The 21,297-nt window shown below is 46.3% G+C and overlaps 1 protein-coding gene across 1 annotated transcript in view; it reads right to left on the reverse strand.

Moving 5' to 3' along the window:
• NINL (ninein like) overlaps nucleotides 1-21,297 on the reverse strand; it is a 147,752-nt gene that overhangs the window by 9,622 nt on the left and 116,833 nt on the right. The window contains exons 17-21 of the mRNA XM_055321620.1: nucleotides 20,307-20,559; nucleotides 19,403-19,554; nucleotides 11,969-12,073; nucleotides 10,672-10,741; nucleotides 333-491 (exon numbers count right to left, since the gene is read on the reverse strand). Of these exons, the coding sequence (XP_055177595.1) occupies nucleotides 333-491; nucleotides 10,672-10,741; nucleotides 11,969-12,073; nucleotides 19,403-19,554; nucleotides 20,307-20,559 (739 nt within the window). The remainder of the gene's footprint in view (nucleotides 1-332; nucleotides 492-10,671; nucleotides 10,742-11,968; nucleotides 12,074-19,402; nucleotides 19,555-20,306; nucleotides 20,560-21,297) is intronic.

Here is a 21,297-nt window from a genome sequence, read left to right on the forward strand (position 1 = left end):
CCATAGCAATGAAAATACTCCAGCTAAAAGCCCTTCCATGATGCTCAGCTAAAAGCCCTTCTCATACGCAGAATTATGAAGTCAGAGCACATTGACATTCTTAAGGCCCTTGATATATATTTTGCCCAAATGTCCTCCAGAGAGGTCTATCAGTCTATTCTCCTCACATCAGGGTTTAACTCCTTCCTGCTAGTTTCTCTAGATAGTGAGGATTTGCAAAAGCTGGTCTACTAATTTTCCAGGGTGCATACTTATTAAATCTCCCTCTTTATCTGGGGATGAGTCTAGCTCCAAACATTTTAAGGCTGCTCCTGATGTTTCAGACGACTCACCTGTAGCTCCTCCTGCTGCCCGGCCTCCTCCAGTCTGTGTGTCAACAGCTGAATGGTGACACGGTTCTTCTCATCCTGGGCCTGGTGGATAGAGGCCTCCTCTTCTAACTGAAGGACCTTGTGACTGAGCTGGGATACTTCATCCTTGCATTTCTGACTCTGGAGCAAAATGGGTTAAAATACAGGTGACAAAGTTATTTTTTTAAACTGGAAGCTCAATTCAGATCATTCCAGTGGCTCCCCACCAGGGCCAATCTTGTTCCTCGAGGAACATCTGGCTATGTGTGGAGCCAGTGCAGTGCCAGTTCTCACCATGGGGAAGAGCATGGCTCCTGGCTTCTAGTGGTGGGGGAGCCCAGCATCCTCCAACGCGGGACAGACCTGGCCCTAGACGGCCACAGCCAAGGATGGGAAACTGCTCCACTGGCTCAAGGAAATGAGACCCATCTGGACCGTGAGAGGTGGTTACATCATGAACATACAAACCACTGCTCTGAAGACCTTTCATATTTTTCTCATTTTTTTCATGGTTATTTCCAATTATTTTAAACTTTTAAAGGAAAAAACCTAATTGAAGTGTATGAAGCTTCTCAAAGTCTTCTATGATCTTTGTCCTTAAACACATAAACATAGCTTTCGGCCAGGGGCACGGGCAGGTGATTAAGGTGTGTATTCCGCTTTCTCTGAGTGCGCTGGCAGGCAGATGGTGGACACACAGGACATGCCCACTGGGTGGACAAGCCAACGCGCCCCCCCAGGCTCTCACGGGAAAATGCCAGGGACATTCAGTGTTTGTGGCCTGGCCTCCTCCGAACTGGTTTTCAGTGCCACCAGCACCGCACACACGCGCCACTGTCCCCGCGCTGTGCTAACCACCATTTCATTATCATGTTTTTGAGGATTTGAGAAGCAGATGATGTAACCCTGAAAGTGTTTCAATGTGGATTATCTGTGCTTAGTGAGTCTACATGTTTTTCTCATGATCATTGCTCCTTCTCTCTCCGTGAACAGATTGTCCCCTCGTCCTGTCCTTAAAATCCCAGCAATAAGGGTAAAGAGGTGTTTTCAACACATCATAAGTTCACAGCCATCGAGTCTGGGATGGAACTCTCTTGTGTTTATTACACTTTATTGTGGATTCTAAGTTTTGATACATGTTCACCTTGTTCTCCTTGATGTTATTCAGAGCCAGAAATGGAACTTCCCTTCAGTCCATTTTCTTGTGTACCTTAATATTTCGTCTTTGTTTGGAAATAATTTTAGACTTATACACCAGGTGCAGGGCTGTTACAGAGAACACCTGTAACACCCGCACCCAGGCGCCCCAGCTGCAGCGGTTCCCCGCATGCTTTGTGGGGATGCGCTCAGCAGGTGCATGTACATGCACATGTGTACACACACACAGACACAAGGCGCTTTTCTGAGCCATGGCCCTGCACTATGTGTTTCCTAAGGAGGTGAGTGTTCTCACATGACTGTCATGTAGGTCTGGCTTCAGGACACCATGCCACCCGCATCCCAGTTTTGTCAACCAGCCCAGGCATGACCCCTGGAGCACCCCTTCTGCCCCTCAGGCAGTGCCTCAATCTGGCAGGCTCTTAGCCTCCTTAAACCTGGGATGCTTCCGCAGGCTTCGTCTCGTAGGACACTGAACATCTTGACAGACACAGCCCCACCCCACCCCTCCCCACCAGCAGTTCCTCATCTGGGGCCGGCCTGCTGTTCCCTGTGCTTCGGCTCAGGCGCCACCGTATGCCCCTTAGGTATCCCACCGAGGGTGTGGAGTGCCTCTCTCCATGTCTGTGTCCATCACCTTCTTAATTCTAACTTGTAATCATCTGGGTTTTAGTGCAGAAGACAAAATGAGATACTAGCAGTCATCTGGTCACATGTTAAAACAAATGGATGTCTGTGCTACCGGGCCACCTGTGAATCTGAGCAGGCCTCAAGGCCCAGGGTCCAGCTGATAAGCAGCATAAGGAAAAGAAGAGCAGACTGAACAACAGTATCCAGAAACAGTTGGACAGATCCAGAACGTGGGATGGCCAGGTCTCTCCAAAGACACAGCCTTGTGGGGTGGATCAGGGCTTCCAGGTTGGGTTGTAAAGACTGGAGACACATGGAGGCAGGTAGGCCATATCTTCCAGAGATGGCCTTGATGGATCTCTCATCCCATATCGCCTTCCTGGGCACTCACTCACCCGGAGGAGCCGATGTCTCTGCCTGTCCTCGCGGGATCTGAGCAAGGGTGGCACAGAATGGATTCTGAGAGCAGAAGCCTTGTGCCTGCCATGTGGTCCTCCTGTGCCCCCTTGGGACACTCCATCCAGGAGCCAAGCCCCAAGGGGAGGAGCCCCCAGAGGACCTCAGCCCCAGCCTCTGGGTCACCAGCTGCCAGTCTTCCCAGCCCCAGTGACATGGAGCAGAGGTGGGCCACCTGTCCCCATACCCTATCTGAACCCCTGACCTGTGAGGTTCTGTGAGGGCAACAGAGTGGCTGTTTCCTGTCACCAGAAGAGCATCGATAGTTCAATGAGCCACCCTCAACTGTATCATAGTTCCAAAAAATTTACCATATAAGACATTTCTGAATAGAGGGATGTAAATACGGTCGGAATACTGGATAGTGTCAGATAATTAAGTTTCTTAGGTGTTACGGTAGCACTGTGGTTAGGTAGAAGATGCCGGTGAACTATTTAGAAGCACAGTCTCACTTATCTGTCACTTACTTTCAAATGGGCTTGAAAACACACACAGACACACAGTACAGGGAGATACAAAGACAGGTATAAACTAACCAAAGTACGTAGAGTATTAATACCAACCATCTAACTAAGGTTGTAGTATGATGGCTGACCAGTGTGGGTTATGTCAACTTTTCTATGTGTGTAAAGCTTTTTATATTAAAAAGCTGAGGGAAAGAAAACAAATGGATACCTAGAATGCACTTACAAGTGTGTCCTAGAAATCAGCCCAAAAGGAAAAGGGATGACCCAGGAAAGCCCCTGATGGGTCGTTTCACAGGAAGTTGGTCTGCAGGCAAATGCAGTCTGAACTTTTCATCTTCAATCAGCCCAGGAAGGACCCTCATGAGGGAGAAGGTCCAAGCAAGACCAGCATGCACTCTCCACAGAGGCAGACACCCAGAGCCAGGCCAGATGGTCCCCGCAGCAGAACCCCCCTGGGGCCTATGTGACAGAGGCGGCACAGGGAGAGAAGAGCCGTGGGACTCCCCTTGGGGCCAGCGCGGGGCTGAGAAGCCAGACATGGCAGATGCCCCCAACACGGCCCACCCTGAGAACAGGGCCTGCATTTGGTAAGGTGGCAGGACAGGAGATGAACACCCACTGTATCTCTGCATCCTAACGGTGAGCATACAGAACCTGAATCAGAAACATAATACTAGTTCTGGCCTCTGGTCTCCCCATTAAGAAAAAGGCCAGGTAAAGCTGAAGTTAGCCTCTCTCTAGAATCCATCAGAGAACTGTTGTCACAGGGCAAACCCACACCCTGGAAACTGGTTCAAAGCTCACTGGCAACAGGGGCCAGAGCCTGAACTGGGGTGGGGGGGGGTGAGGGGGGTGGGGGGTGCCCCCTAAGGATGAAGGCCAGAGCTGTACCTGGCTGGCCGGCTGATGGGTTAGCAAGTGATGGTCTCAGGGGAGCCCCCAACGTTCCTGAGACACACCAGGTGCTTGCCCTTAACATCAGAGAAAATCCCCTCAGGCCTTGGGACTAGCAGGTGGGACTAAGGGATTGCTCTGGACTGTACTGTGACCCCTCCAAATTCCTATGTTGAAGCCCTAAGCCTCCAGTAGGGCTGTATTTGGAGATGAGGCTTTCAGGAGCTAATGAGGGTTCAGTGAGCTTCCCTGGGGAGGGTCCTAACCTGACAGGACTGTAACCTTCTGAGAAGCAGAGCACCATCTCTCCCTCTGTGTGGCCCCGGGGGAAGGGTCAGGTGAGGACGCAGCAAGCAGGGAGCTGTCTGCGAGTCAGGAAGATGGGAGAGCCAGCCAGCACCTAGTCCTGGCCTCTGGCCTCCAGAACTGCAAGACAATGCATTCCTGTTAAGTCCCCCAGCCAACCGCGTTTTGTTACGGCGCTGAGGAGACAAACACAGTGGCCATTCTGAAGGACACTCAACATAATGTTGTGTCAACATCAATAGCTTGGTTATGATATGTGTTATAGGCTGATTCCTGTCCACCCACAAGTCATATATTGAAGTTCGCACTCCTAGTATCTCAGAATATGACTTTATTTAGACACAGGGTCTTTAAATAGGTGATTAATAGAAAATGACGTCCTATGAGTGGGCTCTAATCTAACATGATAGTGTCCAATTAAGAAGAGATTAGAACATAGACTTGTAAAAAAAAAAAAACACAGACGTGTAAGAGGGAAGGCCATGTGAGGACACAGGAAGATGGCCATCTAAAGACAGGCTCAAGAAATTAACCTGCCAACCCTTGACCTTATACCTCTAACCCCAAGAACTGTAAGGAAATAAATTTCTGTTGTGTAGGCCACTCAGATTGTGGTATTTTGTTATGTCAGCTCTAGTGAACTAATACAGATATTACACTGCAGTTTTATGAAGTGTTACCAGTAGAGGATCAAAGTCTTTGGGATACAGTAAAGAAGGAAAATTATGGCAATACAGGCCCACCTCAAGAAACAAGAAAACCTCAAATACAAAATCTAACCTTATAGCTAAAAGAACTAGAAAAAGAACAAACAAAACCTAAAACCAATAGAAGGAAGGAAATAATCAAGATTAGAACAAAAAGGGGATCCCTGGGTGGTGCAGCGGTTTGGCGCCTGCCTTTGGCCCGGGGCGCGATCCTGGAGACCCGGGATCGAATCCCAATTCAGGCTCCCGGTGCATGGAGCCTGCTTCTCCCTCTGCCTGTGTCTCTGCCTCTCTCTCTCTATGTGTGTGTGTGACTATCATAAATAAAAAAAAAAAAAAAAAAAAAGATTAGAACAAAAATAAATTATGTAGAAACTAAACAAACAAAAAACCAGTAGAACAGATCAGTGAAACCAGGAGCTGGTTCTTTGAAAAATTAATAAATTTGATAAGCTCCTGGCTAGACTAATCAAAAAGAAAAGAGAAAGGACCCAAATACATAAAATCACAAATGAGAGGAGAGATGACAATACAATTATGAAAGAATGTTATGAAAAACTCTATGCTAACAAATTGGACAGCCCAGAAGAAATGGATAAATTCCTAGAAACATATAAACTACCAAAACTGAAACAGGAAGCAACAGAAAATTTGAACAGACTGATAACCAGCAAAGAAACTGAGTTAGTAATCAAAAATCTCCCAACAAACAAAAGTCCAGAACCAGATGGCTTCACAGGTAAATTCTACCAAACATTTGAACAAGAGTTAATACCCATTCTCCTCAAACTATTCCAAAAAGTAACAAAGGAAGGAAAATTTCTAAATTCATTCTATGAGGCCAGTATTACCTTGATACCAAAACCAGATAAAGACACCACCAAAAAAGAACTATAGGCCTGTTTCTCTGATGAACACAAATGCAAAGATCCTCAACAAAAACTAGCAAAAAACTGAACCCAATAATACATTAAAAAATCATTCACCACAATCAAGTGGGATTTATTTCTGGGTTGCAAGGTGGTTCAAAATTTGCAAAAAAAAAAAAAAAAAAAAAAAAAAAATTTGCAAACCAATCTACGTAACACATTGCATTAGTATAAGAAAGGAGGGATCCCTGGGTGGCGCAGCGGTTTAGCGCCTGCCTTTGGCCCAGGGCACGATCCTGGAGACCCGGGATCGAATCCCACGTCGGGCTCCCGGTGCATGGAGCCTGCTTCTCCCTCTGCCTGTGTCTCTGCCTCTCTCTCTCTATGTGTGACTATCATAAATAAATAAAAAAATTTAAAAAAAAAAGTATAAGAAAGGATAAGAACCACATGATCATTTTATTTTAATTTTTTAAAAGATTTTATTTAATTATTCATGAGCGACAGAGGGGAGAGAGAGAGAGAGAGAGAGAGAGAGAGAGAGAGGCAGAGACATAGGCAGAAGGAGAAGCAGGTTCCATGTAGGGAGCCCCATGTGGGACTCAATCCTGGAACTCCAGGATCATGCCCTGAGCTGAAGGCAGGCACTTAACAGCTGAGCCACCCAGGCATCCCCCACATGATCATTTTAATAGATACAGAAAATGCATTTGACAAATTGCAACACCCATTCATGATTAAAAACCCTCAACAAAGTAAGTTTACAGGGAACACACCCCAACATAATAAAGGCCATAGATGAAAAAACCCACAGCTAGCATCATCCGCAGTGAGGGAAACTGAGAGCTTTTTCCCTAAGGTCAGGACCAAGATAGGGATGTCCATTCTTACCAGTGTCATTCAACATAGCACTAGAATTCCTAGCCATAGAAATCAGACAAGAAAGGGCACCTGAGTGGCTCAATCGGTTAAGCATCTGCCTTTGGCTCAGATCACAATCCCAGGGTCCTGAGATGGAGGCCCACATCAGGCTTCCTGCTCAGCAGGGAATCTGGTTCTCCCTTCTGTGCATGCTCACCCACTCTCTCGCACTCTCTCTCTCTCTCAAATAAATAAATGAATAAATAAAATCTTTAAAAAAAAGTCAAGAAAAAGAAATGAAAGATATCTTAATTGGCAAGGAAGAGGTAAAACTTTCATTATTTGTAGATAACATGATACTATATATGGAAACCCTAAAAGATTCTACCAAAAACTGCTAGAACTGATAAATGAATTCAGGAAAGTTGAAAGATACAAAACCAACATTCAGAAATCTGTTGCATTTCTATAGATTAATAATGAAGCAGCAGAGAGAGACATTAAGGAATCATCCCATTTGTAATTACACCAAAAAAAAATAAGACCCCCTAGGAATAAACCCAACCAAAGAAGTAAAAGACCTGTATCTGAAAACTATAAAACACTGATGAAAAAAAACTGAAGATGACAAAGAAATGGAGACATTCCATGGTTATGGATCGGAAGAACAAATATTGTTAAAAATGTCTATATTGCCCAAAGCAATCTGTCGATCCCTATCAAAATACCAACAGCATTTTTTTATAAGAAAATACCAACCCTAAAATTTGTATGGAATCACAAAAGACCTTGAATAGCCAAAGTAACTTTGAAAAAGAATAGCTGGAAATAAGGCGACTCGGTGGCTCAGCAGTTTGGCGCCACCTTCAGCCCAGGGCGTGATCCTGGAGACCCGGGATAGAGTCCTGCGTCATGCTTCCTGCATGGAGCCTGCTTCTCCCTCTGCCTGTGTCTCTGCCTCTCTCTCTCTGTGTCTCTCATGAATAAATAAATAAAATCTTAAAAAAAAAAAGCTGGAAATATCACAATTCAAGACTCCCAAGTTATATTACAAAGCTGTAATAATCAAAACACTATAGTATTGGTACAAAAATAGACACGTAGATCAATGGGACAGAATAGAAAACCCAGAAATAAACCCACAACTATATGGTCAATTAATTTCCCACAAAGCAGGAAAGAATATCCAATGGGAAAAAGACAGTCTCTTTAACAAACGGCATTGGGAAAACTGGACAGCTACATGCAAAAGAATGAAACTGGACCACTTTCTTTCACCATACACAAAATTATACTCAAAAGGATTAAAGACCTAAATGTGAGACCTGAAGCCACAAAAGTCCTAGAGGAGAGCACAAGCAGTAATGTTTCTGACATTGGCTATAGCAACTTCTTTCTAGATAGGTCTCCTGAGGCATGGAAATATATGCAAAAATAAACTACTGGGATTACATCCAAATAAACAGCTTCTGCAGAGTGAAGGAAACGGTCAACAAAACTAAAATGCAGCCTATGGAATGGGAGAAGATATCTGCAAATCACATATCAGATAAAAGGTTAGTATTCAAAATATAAAGAACTTATAAAACTCAACACTCAAAAAACCAGATATTCCAATTTAAAAATGGCAGACCACATGAATAGACATTTTTCTAAAGAAGACACCTAGGTGGCTGACACATGAAAAAAAACACTCATCATCAGGGAAATACAAATCAAAACTACGAGATACCACCTCACACCTGTCAGAATAGCTAAAATCAAAACACAAGGAACAACAAGTGTGGCAAGGATATGGAGAAAGGGGTACTCCTCATGCACTGTTGGTGAGGATGCACATTCTTCCAAAAATTTTTTGGAGGTTCTTTAAAAAGTTAAAAATAGAACTACTCTATGATCCAGTAGTCACCCTACTAGGTATTTACCCACAGAATACAAAAATACTAATCCAAAGGCATACATACACCCCAATGTTTATAGCGGCATTATCTACAATAGCTACATTATGGAAACAGTTCAAGTGTCCATCAACTGATGAATGGATAAAGAAGATGTGAGATATAAATAAAATATTGTTTGGTCATAAAAAAGAAAGAAATCTTGCCATTTGCAATGACATGGATGGAGCTAGAAAGTATAATGCTAAGCAAAATAACTCAATCAGAGAAAGACAAATACCATATGATTTCACTCTTATGTGGAATTTAAAAAATAAATGAGTATTGGGGGAAAAAAGATAGGTGCAAATCTAGAAGCTCTCAACTACAGAGAGTAAACTCATGGCTACCAGAGGGAAGGTGGGCGGGGGGATGGAAATAGGCAATGGGGACTAAGGATTTCCCTTGTCGTGATGAGCACCGGGTGATGTATGGAAGTACAATCACTATACTGTGCACCTGAAACTAATATAGTACTGTGTGTTAACTAAGTGAAATTAAAGTTAAAATAAAAACTTTAAAAAAATGTTACCATTGCAGGAAACTGGTCAAAGCATTTAAAGAATTACTCTATATTTCTTACAACTATATGAGTCTCCAACAATCAATAACATATCAATTAAAAAAAGAATTTAAAAGAAACAAGAATGACGTATCATCCCAGCTTGTGTGTTTTCTTCTTAATAATTCATCCAAAAGCCAGTAAATGAGACTAAGTATGAAAAGCATCTGTATATGGGGGCAAAGAGAGGACCAGTGTGGGGTTAGTGCTGAAACAGAGTGAGAAGGGTGTTTCTGCATGGGGTAAAGGGAGATTAATCAACAGTAAGTAGATCTCCTGAAGATAGAAACCAGACTTCTCTCACTGCTGGAGATATGAGTTACAAACATGGAAGAGGAGAAACTAGGATCATCCTTATGATATTAGGTGGGAATTGCATACATGGGGTTTGAATTCATGATTTTCAGTAGAGAGATACATAAATAAATATTAATGAAACCATATGTCAGTGTGTATGTATAACAACATATACTTAGCTCTATCCACTGACTGTGCCAGGAAGTTGATGCCCAGTAGCAGTGGGCACTCCTGGTGCTCAGGTCTTGGCCTCTAAACACCATTCTATATTAAAGGTGACCAGGGGCTCCTTGGGGAAGTAGCTGATTACAGGACTGAGGCAGGGAAAGTATTAGATGAACCTGGAATATCTGGGATACCAGAAAGTAAGGGAAGTGCTCAAAAAATGATCAGGATCTGAAATGGAGGACCAAGAAACCACTGTGAAGGGACTCTCATTGGCCAACTCTGGGACAATTTGAGCACAAGAATAAATACTGATGGTAATGTATTAACCCACTGAATAAAACAGGAACTTAGGATAGTAACATGATGATGGAATGAATAAATAAGTGAACAGAAGAGAAAGCTCTTCTTTACACTAGAATACCAATAAATATAAAAGGAATGGTGAGATTAGTTACCAGCTGCCACCATTACAGCAAGAAACAAAGGATGCTAAAACAAGGAGATGAGAGTTCAACAGGAAACAGGGTATTTACCTAATGCCAAAGTATCTACCCACACAATACTCACCAGTTACAAAGGGAAAAGTAAAGAAGCCTAGTCAGCACCACCTAACCAGGAATCCAAGCCAGCATCACTAGGAATGGGACAAATCATGCCCAAGAGGCATTATCTAAAGGGAACAAAGCTAACTGGGGGCCTTCCTACAAAATAACTGCTTGTAATCTTCAAAACTGCCTAGTCCTAAAAACCAAGGACTGACTGAAGGGGCCATGTGATTCTGAAGGTGAGGGGATAGGTAGCAAAGCTCAATGGGGTGCGGGCTCAGACAGCACTTCTGCATCCACGTTAATGTCCTGACTCTGAGCCAGGGAAGGGGCTGATGGACTGGCAACTCACTCTCAGATCTTTCAGGAAAATGTTCTGTCCTTCCTTTTTGTAAGTTGACACTATTTCAAAATAATGAAAGAAGGAGGGCGGTGTTAGCATCATGCAGGTATCAATACCTGACCTGTTTGTTGAGTTCTTCTACTTCAGAGCAGGTCTTTTCCTTGTCTCTCCTTAAAACCTCGATTTCCTTCCTGTTGAAGAAGCAAAATTTACAGCATCACTGACCAGCCAGTTTCTTTTTCCCTATCATTGCCCTCATAACAGTAGTGGCTCGGGTTTGCAGCCACAGAACAGATTCTCACTCCTGCCCCTGGGAGCCCAGAGCCACCACTCTGTCACTGTTCTCCACCACTGCTGCTTCCTACCCTGTTGGGCCCCCGACCCTGAGAACCAGAGGAACACACAGTAAGAACCTCCATGGCATTTCTCAGCTACACACAGCAATCTCTCTCTAGCAAAACATGTGATGATTTACACCGAGCAGCATAAATAGGATACAGCAGCCTTGTCTGGGGCTACAGCTGGGGTCTCTTATAAAATGGGTCCTGCCAGCAAACTAAGGAAACAATGGTTTCTAGAGGGGAAAAAACCTTTTAGATTTCAGAACTGCTGTAATGTAATAGCAATCACTTGTTGAGCACATGCTCTGGATGTCATGTTTTAATCATCTTGAACTTCATAGTTGAAAAAAAAAAAAAGTCAACCAACTGTTCTTGGCTAAGACTAAGACTATGGTAGTGAGGGATCCCTCGGTGGCGCAGCGGTTTAGCGCCTGCCTTTGGCCCAGGGCGCGATCCTGGAGACCCGGGATCGAATCCCACGTCGGGCTCCCGGTGCATGGAGCCTGCTTCTCCCTCTGCCTACGTCTCTACCTCTCTCTCTCTCTCTCTCTCTGTGACTATCATAAATAAATAAAAATTAAAAAAAAAAAAGACTATGGTAGTGAAAGCAGAAAGCCCCTCCCCTTCCACACACACAGTCTCTCCTGCCTCATTGCTCAGGCTTCCACCCCTCTCCCCAACCTCTTCCCCTAACCCACTGAAATCCATGGGCCAGAAACCAAGTGGAACCAATGATCAGGATATAAAGAAGCAGATTCCAGAAAGGCTCCAGAAGCATCCCTTAGTGCTTCAGAAATACCACCCCATGGCATGATGTGAAGCAGCTCCGTAGAGGAAGAACCCTGGAAGGAAGGTGGCTGCCTACATCTGGAAGGGGGTCCAAGCTCTCCCCTGCCTGTCAGGGCTGGTGCGTCAGAGGTCAGCATGGCTCACCTCTTTGTGATTTTCTGGAACACAGAGTGGATTTGTCAACACTCCCTGCTTTCCAAGGCAATACCTTCGAAGCTCACTGTACAAAGATCAAAAGGTGCTATAGACTGGGAGTTCAGGTAGGAATCACTGAGCCGGGGTCCTTACCTCTGTGCATCCTTTGTCCTTTCTGCAGCTTCAAGCTCTTGCTGAATCTTTCGCAGCTCATTTTTCAGCCATGAGTTTTCCTCAGAAAGTCTAGCCAACTCGATTCTGCATGAAAAATTGAAAAAAAGAAGTAACAGTGGGGACTCCAGGAGCCACTGTACTTGAGGTGGGTCCCTCAATAGGAAAGAGCAAGCATGAACAGTGACTACTGCCACCATATGCAGTTCATGTGAGTCTGGGCTTGCAGGTAAAGTCACGGTGATCCTGCATTATCCTTGGGTAGCACAGGGCACACTGTTGCTTTTTCTTTATGCACTGCTAACATGCTATGGTTTGTACCTCCCAAGCCACAAGCTACAGAACATAAAGCTTTTTTAGCTTCTAAAACAGTCACACAATCAACAACTCATTCATGTAGTCAGCACCTCGGTTCTGTCTGCTATATGTTGACAGCTGACCTGTTACCACATCTTACAACCACTCACTCAAATGAGTGCTCGCTCGTGGTTGGTATCACACACAATTCTGGCTGTGGGTCCTCAGGTTACTGCAGAGGAGACTCATCCCCCCACCCCTTGCCCTTACCCCCCAGAGAACTCTAGCATAGAGCTAAGAACACAAGGCATCAGAAAACCAAAACACATTTTCCTCTTGAATGAGAGCCACCTGTGTCGTACACTCCAAGGTCAGCACTGAGGAGGAAAAAACTGGGGAGATGCCCCCATCAGTGTAGAGAGAGACACCTGATGGGTGGTGGGTCCCTCAATAGGAAAGAGCAAGCATGAACAGTGACTACAGGTACCAAGTTGCCTCGAGCCACCTTTGCTTTCCAATAACTTAGCAAGCTCTCCACTTATCTAACACCACTGACATATAACTGATGAGCAATTTGCCAGTAAAGATCACCAATGAGGCAGCCTAAAACCCATGCTTGCTGAGAAATTTATTTTTTAGATTTTATTTATTTGAGAGTGAGCGAGCACGAGTGAGGGAGGGGCAGAGGGAGAGGGAGAAACACACTCTCCACTTAGCGTGGAGCCTGACGCAGGGCTCAATCCCAGGACCCTGAATTCATGACCTGAGCTGAAGGCAGACGCTTAACCAAGCCATCCAGGTACCCCCAGAGAAATTTATTATTAATAGATGCTAGTCTGACTGACACTTATTCCCCCTCAAAGCACCCTATCTAGCATTAGCTTCTAATTTTTTCAATCTAAAAATACTCAAAGCCACACGATCTTGTTATGTCTATTTAATGTAATATGCTTGAAATACCAAGCATAAGTGTGTTCTTCATAGGAGCATAAATATAACTTCATTTTATCCCACAAGGAACCAAAGAGAATAATAAAGAGAAGTCATTGGAATTTTTAAAGCAGCAAAGATTTCGAGCAGAGGAGTGAAACAAATGAGGTGTTTGGAAACTGCCACTCTGGCTCCAGTAGAAAACAAACTGATTCGGTGCAGTTGTGTGTACTGGGGCAGAGGGAGGGGGTTCCCACTTCCAGCTTCCTGGACCTTAGATAAGCTGACAGGGGTCCCACCCCACCAAGCAACCAGAGCTGTATGAGGCTCATTATACAATGGGAGATTGTCCTCATAGAAGGTAATGGAAACCTCTAAGGGCCCCCTAACAAAACAAAAAACTAGAAGCTGAAGCCCCAGCTGTGAGCATTAAGCCACACAAAGATAGGGTTACCCGGAGGCCAATGCCTATGTCAGCACTGCCATCAGCAGCGTGGGAAAACCACACTGTGGACACCTATATAAAGCCAGTGCCCTAGAGAGAGGTTAAAGTGGTCTCAGATTAGTAGGCTCCCAATTCTCGGCAAAAGCAGTATCCACCCTTTCTTCAGAAAGCATCCTCTACTACAACTCCTGAGATTCCCAGAGATTAACATCATGTAAACATGAGCTCACAACCAAAGATCACCACAACATACATGGAAAAAAACCACCTCTGAGGGGCAGCAGAAGCAAAACAGCAGAATTAGATCCCACGGGAACCTCAGATATTCGAATTATCAGACACAAACTAAGGATAAAATTGTAAAATGTTTATATAAATAAAGATGAAAATAAAAAAATAAACAAGCAACAAGAAACTATCAAAAATAATCAGACCAAACGAGAAAACAGCATATTTGGAAATGAAAAGGGAAAAAAAATAAAAAGGCAATGTCAAAATAAAACCTCACTGAATGGGTTAAATGACAAATTGAGACAGAGCTGAAGGAAGAATTACTGACCTGGAACACAGAGGTAGGAAAAAAAGTACCCAGAATGTGACAAGAGAGAAAACAAGATAAAAGATATGGAAGAGAAGAAATGGAGGAAGAGTGAAAAGATCAAATATCATATCTAATTATAGAGTGAGAGGAGAAGCAACATCTTAAAAATAATGGCTGAGAATTTTTCATAAGACAAATTCAATGGGTACAATCTTTTATTTTATTTTTTTTAATTCTTGAGGACACATACAGAGAGAGGCAGAGACACAGGCAGAGGGAGAAGCAGGCTCCATGCAGGGAGCCCAACACGAGACTCGATCCTGGGTCTCCAGGATCACACCCTGGGCCAAAGGCAGTGCCAAACCGCTGAGCCACTGGGGCTGCCCTTTCTTTTTCTTTAAAGATTTTATTTATTTGTTCATGAGACACACACAGAGAGAGGCAGAGACACAGGGAGAAGGAGAAGCAGGCTCCCTGCAGGGAGAGGAGCCTGATGCAGGACTTGATCCCAGGATCCAGGTGCCCTGGGTACGATGTTTTTCTAAGTAGGATGAGTAGAAAGAAAACCACACCTATGCCCTATGACCTGACAATTCCATTCTTAGGTACAGTCCAATGTAAATGCTCCAAAAGACATGGATAAGAACTTTCTGAGCAGTATGATTTGTGATGACCCAAACTAAACACTACTCAAAGGCCCATCCACAAGTGAATGAGGAAACTGTGGCATATTCACACAACAGAACCATTCACTCCACAGCAATGAACCATGAGTGATCCTGAATCACCCAGGTGGGCCCAATGTAACCACAGGGTCCTTAAGTGGGGAAGAGGGAGGGAGGGAGGAGAGTGGGTGTCAGGGGGACCTGATCAGTCCTCACTGGCTTTAAAGATGGAAGGGGGCCAGAAACAAGGAATGCAAGCAGCCCACAGAGGCTGGAGAAGGCAACAATAGCAATTCTCCTCTAGAGCCACCAAAAAGGAAGGCAACCCTGCCAACATTTTAATTTTAGTCCAGTCATAATCATTCCAGACTTCTAAAGTCCAAAACTGTAAAATCATAATTGTGCTGTTTTAAGTACCAGTGGTAGTTACAGCAGCAATAGGAAACTAATACACATACAGAGCAACAACTAGACAAAGTAGACTACCCAATGTCAATAGTGGAATCTTTTTTTTTTTTTTAATTTATTTGAGAGACAGGGAGAGTATGTGTGGCAAGTGGAAGGAGAGATAGAGGGAGAGAGAACCCTCAGGCTCCCTGAGGAGCATGGAGTCAGACACGGTGCTTGATCCCAGGACCCTGAGATCATGATCTGAGCCAAAACCAAGAGTCAGACACTTACGGACACTGACTCAGACACTGACTGAGCTACCCAGGCGCCCCAACAGTGGACTCTTGAAGATACTGAATATGTCCAAAGAGCAGAGAACCATTCTTTAATCTAGATTTCTGTTCCACTGTATCTTTTAAAACTGAAGGAAATTTTGAGACATTTTCAGATAAAAACTGAGGGAGTTTATTCCAAAGAGAGTTTCACTGAAGGAACTTCTAAAGACTACACGTCAGAAAGAAAGAAAATGGTCCTATAAAGAAGGCATGAGCTACAAGAAATAATCTAATCAAGGGGAAAATAAGACATCCACATTGAGGGTTATTCTGCGAAGCACCTGGTCTGGATTCTTCAAAAACAACGTCCAAATTCCTAGAAACACACAACCTAACAAAACTGGCTCATGAAGAAATAAAAAATCTGATCATACCTGTGACTAGTATGGAGATTGAATGAGTTAACTCCTAACAGAAAAGCCCAGGAGCAGATGGCTTTCCTGGTGAATGCTACTAAACATTTTATTTTTATTTTTTTTAAAGATTGATTGATTTGAGAAAGAAAAAGAGAGAAAGCATATTCATGTGAGCCTGGTGGTGGAGGGGGTGTTGTGCAGAAGGAGAGGGAGAAACAGTCTTAAGCAGACTCCCCACTGAGCATGGAGCCCAACATGGGGCTTGATCCCACAACCCTGAGATCATGACCTGAGCTGAAACCTAGAGAGTTGGATGCTCAATCAACTGTGCCACCCAAGTGAATCGCCCAGGTGGGCCCTGAATCACCCAGGTGGGCCCTACCAAACATTTAAAGAGCAAATACCAACCCTTCTCAAACTCTTACAGGAAAACTAGACAATATCCTTTACCAATATTGATGCTAAAATTCTTACAAAATACTAGCAATAATTATTATTCAGGAGGTACATAATTTCTGCTTGCAGTGATGAGAAAGTTTTAGAAGTAGAAAGTGGTGATGGTTACACGTTGTGCATGTTAAATGCCACTAAATTATGGGGTTAAAATGGTCAGTTTTACATTTTGTATACTTTGCCATGATAACAAGAAAAGTCTATCTATTGACAGAGAAACTAATTTAAAAAGACTGATAACAGGGGCTCCTGGGTGGCTCAGCCAGTTAATCATCTGCCTTTGGCTCAGGTCATGATCTCAGGGCCCTGGAATGGAGCCCCGAGTCCTGCTCCCTGCTCTCTGGGGAATCTGCTTCTCCCTCTCCTTCTGCCCCTCCCACTTGTGCACCCCTTGCTCTGCTCTCCCTCTCAAATAAATAAAATCTTTTTTAAAAAATAAAAAATAAACAGACTGATACACTCAAAGGATATTAAATGCATAACATGATCCTTGATTAGATTCAGGGTGCATGAGTAATCTATAAAGAACATACTGAAACAACTGGGAAAATCTGGATGTGGAATGCAAATTAAAATAGCAGTGCATTCAAGATAAATTTCCTATGTGTGATAACAATACTGTGAACATGCAGGAGAACGTCCTTGTTCTTAGAAAATAACATGCTGCGATATTTAGCAGTAAAGTGTCATAATGCCTGCAATTATCTCCAAGGATTCAGAAAAAAATTTAAAAGTGTGTGGATTTTTGTATAGAGCAAAATAGCAATAGGAGAGGTAACCTAACCGTGGATGAATGTGGCCATGTGGGTGTTCAGATCACTTGTGTTCTCTAAGCTAGTGACAGAGACTCTTTCACAATCCAAATCTGGTCGTGTCACTCTACACTTTGCTTATTCCTTGATAAAGACACAAATCTTCACCATGGCCTTTAGGATCCTGCAAGTCTGAGCTACAGCTAGTGTGGATCTGGAGGGCAGCTATGCTCACCACCATACTACCAATGCCGGCTCTGGTCCCATGTACCACAAGGCCAATACACAAGGAATGGTGACCAAGGGTTCCCTGGCTGGTGCTGAGGACAGGCCTGCCCTTATAGAGCAGGAGCTGGGGGCCCAACTTGGGGTGAGGGATGTCATTGGGCTCAGGAGACAGCTGCATATTGCTGAGCCCAGAAGACTCCTTCTGGTGGCAGATCTTGTGTGAACCGGCCTCTCAAAGGATCTGGAGGCGTTCCTCTCTCTTTGCACAATTCTTCCCCTGGAGACATAGCTCCTCTGGGGCTCCCCTCCTCTGGGGGCTCCTTCCTGAACTATTTACCTACCACACTCTCCACAGGCTCCTCAAGTGTAACTCAATCCTGTCTTCCCCCTCTCTTGGTCAGTGGCATTTCTGGGGAGTCCTGATTGTACCTCCCCCACAGGCTGAGAGCTGTAGGCATCTGTCCTATACCTGCTGTAACCCCTAGCTGTGTTGCCACAGAGAAGACGTCCCCACAGAGACTGTCAGGTGAGTGAAGACCCCGCTGAGACCGCAGCGTCAACAGGCAGGGAGTCAGACTCAGGGTGCTGGGCTACTTCTGTGCCTAAGGCCCCTCTGTGTCTGGGGCCTGCCACAGACTCATGCACAGAGCAGGTCCCCAACGGGGTATCCAGAGACTGGCTAGGGAGCAGCCAGGATAGTGAGTGCAGGTTCTATGTCCATTTCGTGCTCCATATCCCTCTGGGCCCACTGTACCCTCTGGACGTCATGGATGTCAGGCCACCACAAACAACGTGTTGTGTGGTTCAGGGACACCACAGAGGAGGCAGGAACTTCAAGTGATGTCTATATGGTGATAAACAGCCCCTTCAGGACAGGCAGCTCTGGGGGGTGAGGAGTTCTGGGGCTGAGGGGCTTCTAGCTATGTCGATGTTTTTTCTTAAGCTGGGTGATGCCTTGACATGTATTCCTTTTGATTTAACATCAATCCCATACAACCTTTTTTCTCAGTGAAGCTACCTGCCCATGATCACCCAGATAGCAGGAGCTGGTGCCTGAGCTGGAACGTAGGTCTTACCACACACCTGTGATCACTCTCCAGGACAGAACTGTGTCTGCTGGGAGCCAGCATCACCTACTTGACAAGTGACACAATACCTCACAGAACTTCCATCTCCACAGGAAGTGGGCCCCACACAGATGTGCTGGGTAGGGGTTCGTGGGACCAAACGACCCCGCAGAGAGCACTGACAATATCCCCTGGTGTGTAAGTACCTATAACATCTCCCAGGGCAGCCTTCCATTTCCTAAGGAGGCAGAAACACACCTAAGGCCATATGCTACAGCATCTGGAAAGGCCTAGTTTCTAGAATTCCGGGCTTCTGAGAAAGAACATGTGCCAGCCAAAGTCCCCAGGGGATCCTGGGAAGGAAAAGGGCCTGGATACACTCTCTGTACTTGGTCTACAGAATAACAACTCCAGGCCACCTCCTTACCCTGCGGCTTCCCCTGAAGACATCAACTGCAGGGGACCTGGAACCACACTAGGCACTCACACCCCACCCCGAGCCCCCAGGAGGTGCCTGGGCTGGGTAGCCTCCTCTGTTACTCGGCTCAGAAAAGGGCAGTACCTACCTAGCCCATGTGCTGGGGGAGGGGGGGGCGGGGCAAAGTAGTGGGTCCTGCTGCAAATCAGCAGGAAGAAGTCCCAGGAGACCCAGAACTGAAGGGGGCTCCAAGCACAGTCTGTGTCCTTGTGAGACCAGCACAAACTTCCTAAGGGTGAGACCCAGGGACACCAGGGCCAGCTGAGCTGCCCAGCATGGCCCAGCTCTGCCCTCACCCACTCACTGGGCACCTGGTGACCTGTGGGATGTCCGGGTTCAGGGCCAGGCTGATGAGCCTGGCACAGGCATGAGGGTTACATAACCCTCATCAGCAGCTGTGATGAGGCCCATGCAGGAGAGCCAGAGGTGAGAGATTAGAGGGTGCAGCCTGGCATTCTAAGAATGGGTAGAAACCAAACCTGTTGTTCTCTCTTGACTCTGCTTCTTTCTCAAGAGTCCAAACGACATCTTCCAGCTGCAGAAGTTTGGTTTTCATGTGGTCCTTCTCTCTCTGCAGGCCCGAGTCGGCCTCTTCCTCCTGCAGGGCCTCACGCTGGTCCTGCCCGGCTGCCTGGGGGCCAGTGAGGTGGGTTTGGGAAATCAAGGTGCCCACCATGGCCTTTCCCCTGTGGTCCTGCAGCCCCTGCTCCAGGACTCTCTCCCCACATTGGGCCTCCCCTTGGCTCCCTGCAGGGGCCAGCCCCCTACTCAGCTTCCCAGCTCTCTCAAAAATGGCTGGCCACCTCTTGGTCTCTCCTCTGCCCGATGTCGGGGACTGAGCTGGTGAGGTATCTCCCTCTGTCCCCTGGAGCAGCTCCCAGGTTTCAATCTGGCTCCGACCAGCTGAGCCACCCACAGGAGGCACTAGCTCCTCCAGGACTACTCTCCTGTCCAGCTCACATGGGTGTACCTCTGCCCACCTGTCTGGGGGAGCAGAAGCCACCTCCTCAGCATTGAGCACACCATGACCATCCTCTCTGAGGCCAAGGCTCTCCAAGGGCCCTCTGTGGGCCTGGGCAGGGGTTAGGGCTGGGCTCTGCCTGCCATCCACATGGCCCTGGTGCTGGTCTGGTCCATTCCTGCACCTGGCTTGCCCGCGGCCTTGCCCATCACCAGTCCCAGCCAGGCTGGTAGCTGCTCCCTCCTGCCTGCACAGAGGGGCATGGGGCCCACTGTACCCTCCTACTCACAACCTGCCACCGCTGGCTGGTCCCTCAGGCAGGCCTGAAGCATGTCTGTTTCCCATACAAGGCTTCCCATTTGCTTCCTACAGGCGAGCTCCCGCTTTTCCTTCTCTATGGTGGAGGACTTGCAAAGCCGCACCTGTTCCTTGCCCACCGGCTCCTGCAGCTTCAGTTTCTGACTTCCATAGCACAGGAGGGTCTCCTTCCCCCTGCCCTCTCTCCGCTCCTTCTCCAGATCATGCTGTTCTGTCACTTCGTGGACTTGCAGCAGGGATGTCTGCAGCACCTCTTCCTTCTCCTGCTGAGGCTGTAGCACCAAGTCCTTATAGCGGGCAGCCTGCTGGGCTTCCGTCTGCAAGAGCTCGTAGTTCAGCACAGCTTTGGCCTCTTTCCTACAGAAACAGAGCACGTCACAGGCGCTGTGGGCGCAGCTCCAGGCCTCGTCCCCCCCCCCCCCCCCCCGCATTGGGAAGGCCTCCTCATGGGCTCCTCTTGTCCTGACTGCAGACCTCCTCTCTACCTGGCCTGCTCTGTCCCCTTACCTCCCATGTGCCCCAGGGCCCCATCCGTGCCCTGGCACCCTCTGTAGAGGTTCTACTGGAGGATCTGCCCTCAGTGGGATTGGCTTCTACATACAGAAGTTGACGTGAAACCATTCACACAACTGCCAGGTCTAAGTTGATCATAACTAAGTAGGATAACAATGCAGGACTGAGTCACACAGGCACACATCCAGGGCTCAGTAAGCACGTGTGGCCAGTGGCTGCCGACAGGACAGAGAGGACACAGGATATGTCTCCATCACAAGAAGTACTAAGGACAGTGCTGGTCTAAAACTGTAGTGAGGTGCGTGAATCTCACTCATTGTTAAAGCCGCCCTTGAAAGTTTGGTAAGTTGCTGGGCCCTGGGCCTTCACAGCCCTGGGAGAAATGAGTCCCAGCCGAGCTGAGGGCACTAAAGTTGTGTTCTCTGCTCCTGGTTGGCACTGGCCTGAGGACAGGACACACGACCAGATGTGGCTCTAGCTCCAGCTGAGAAGGGACTGTGAACAGCGAGCAGATCCTCCACATGGATGGACGCTGATGCAAGGGTCTACCCCACATTGGCCCATCTGCTGCCAGGGGTGTCT

The sequence above is a fragment of the Nyctereutes procyonoides genome, unplaced genomic scaffold (assembly GCF_905146905.1).
Source record: "Nyctereutes procyonoides isolate TBG_1078 unplaced genomic scaffold, NYPRO_anot_genome, whole genome shotgun sequence".
Classification (NCBI taxonomy): Eukaryota; Metazoa; Chordata; class Mammalia; order Carnivora; family Canidae; genus Nyctereutes; species Nyctereutes procyonoides.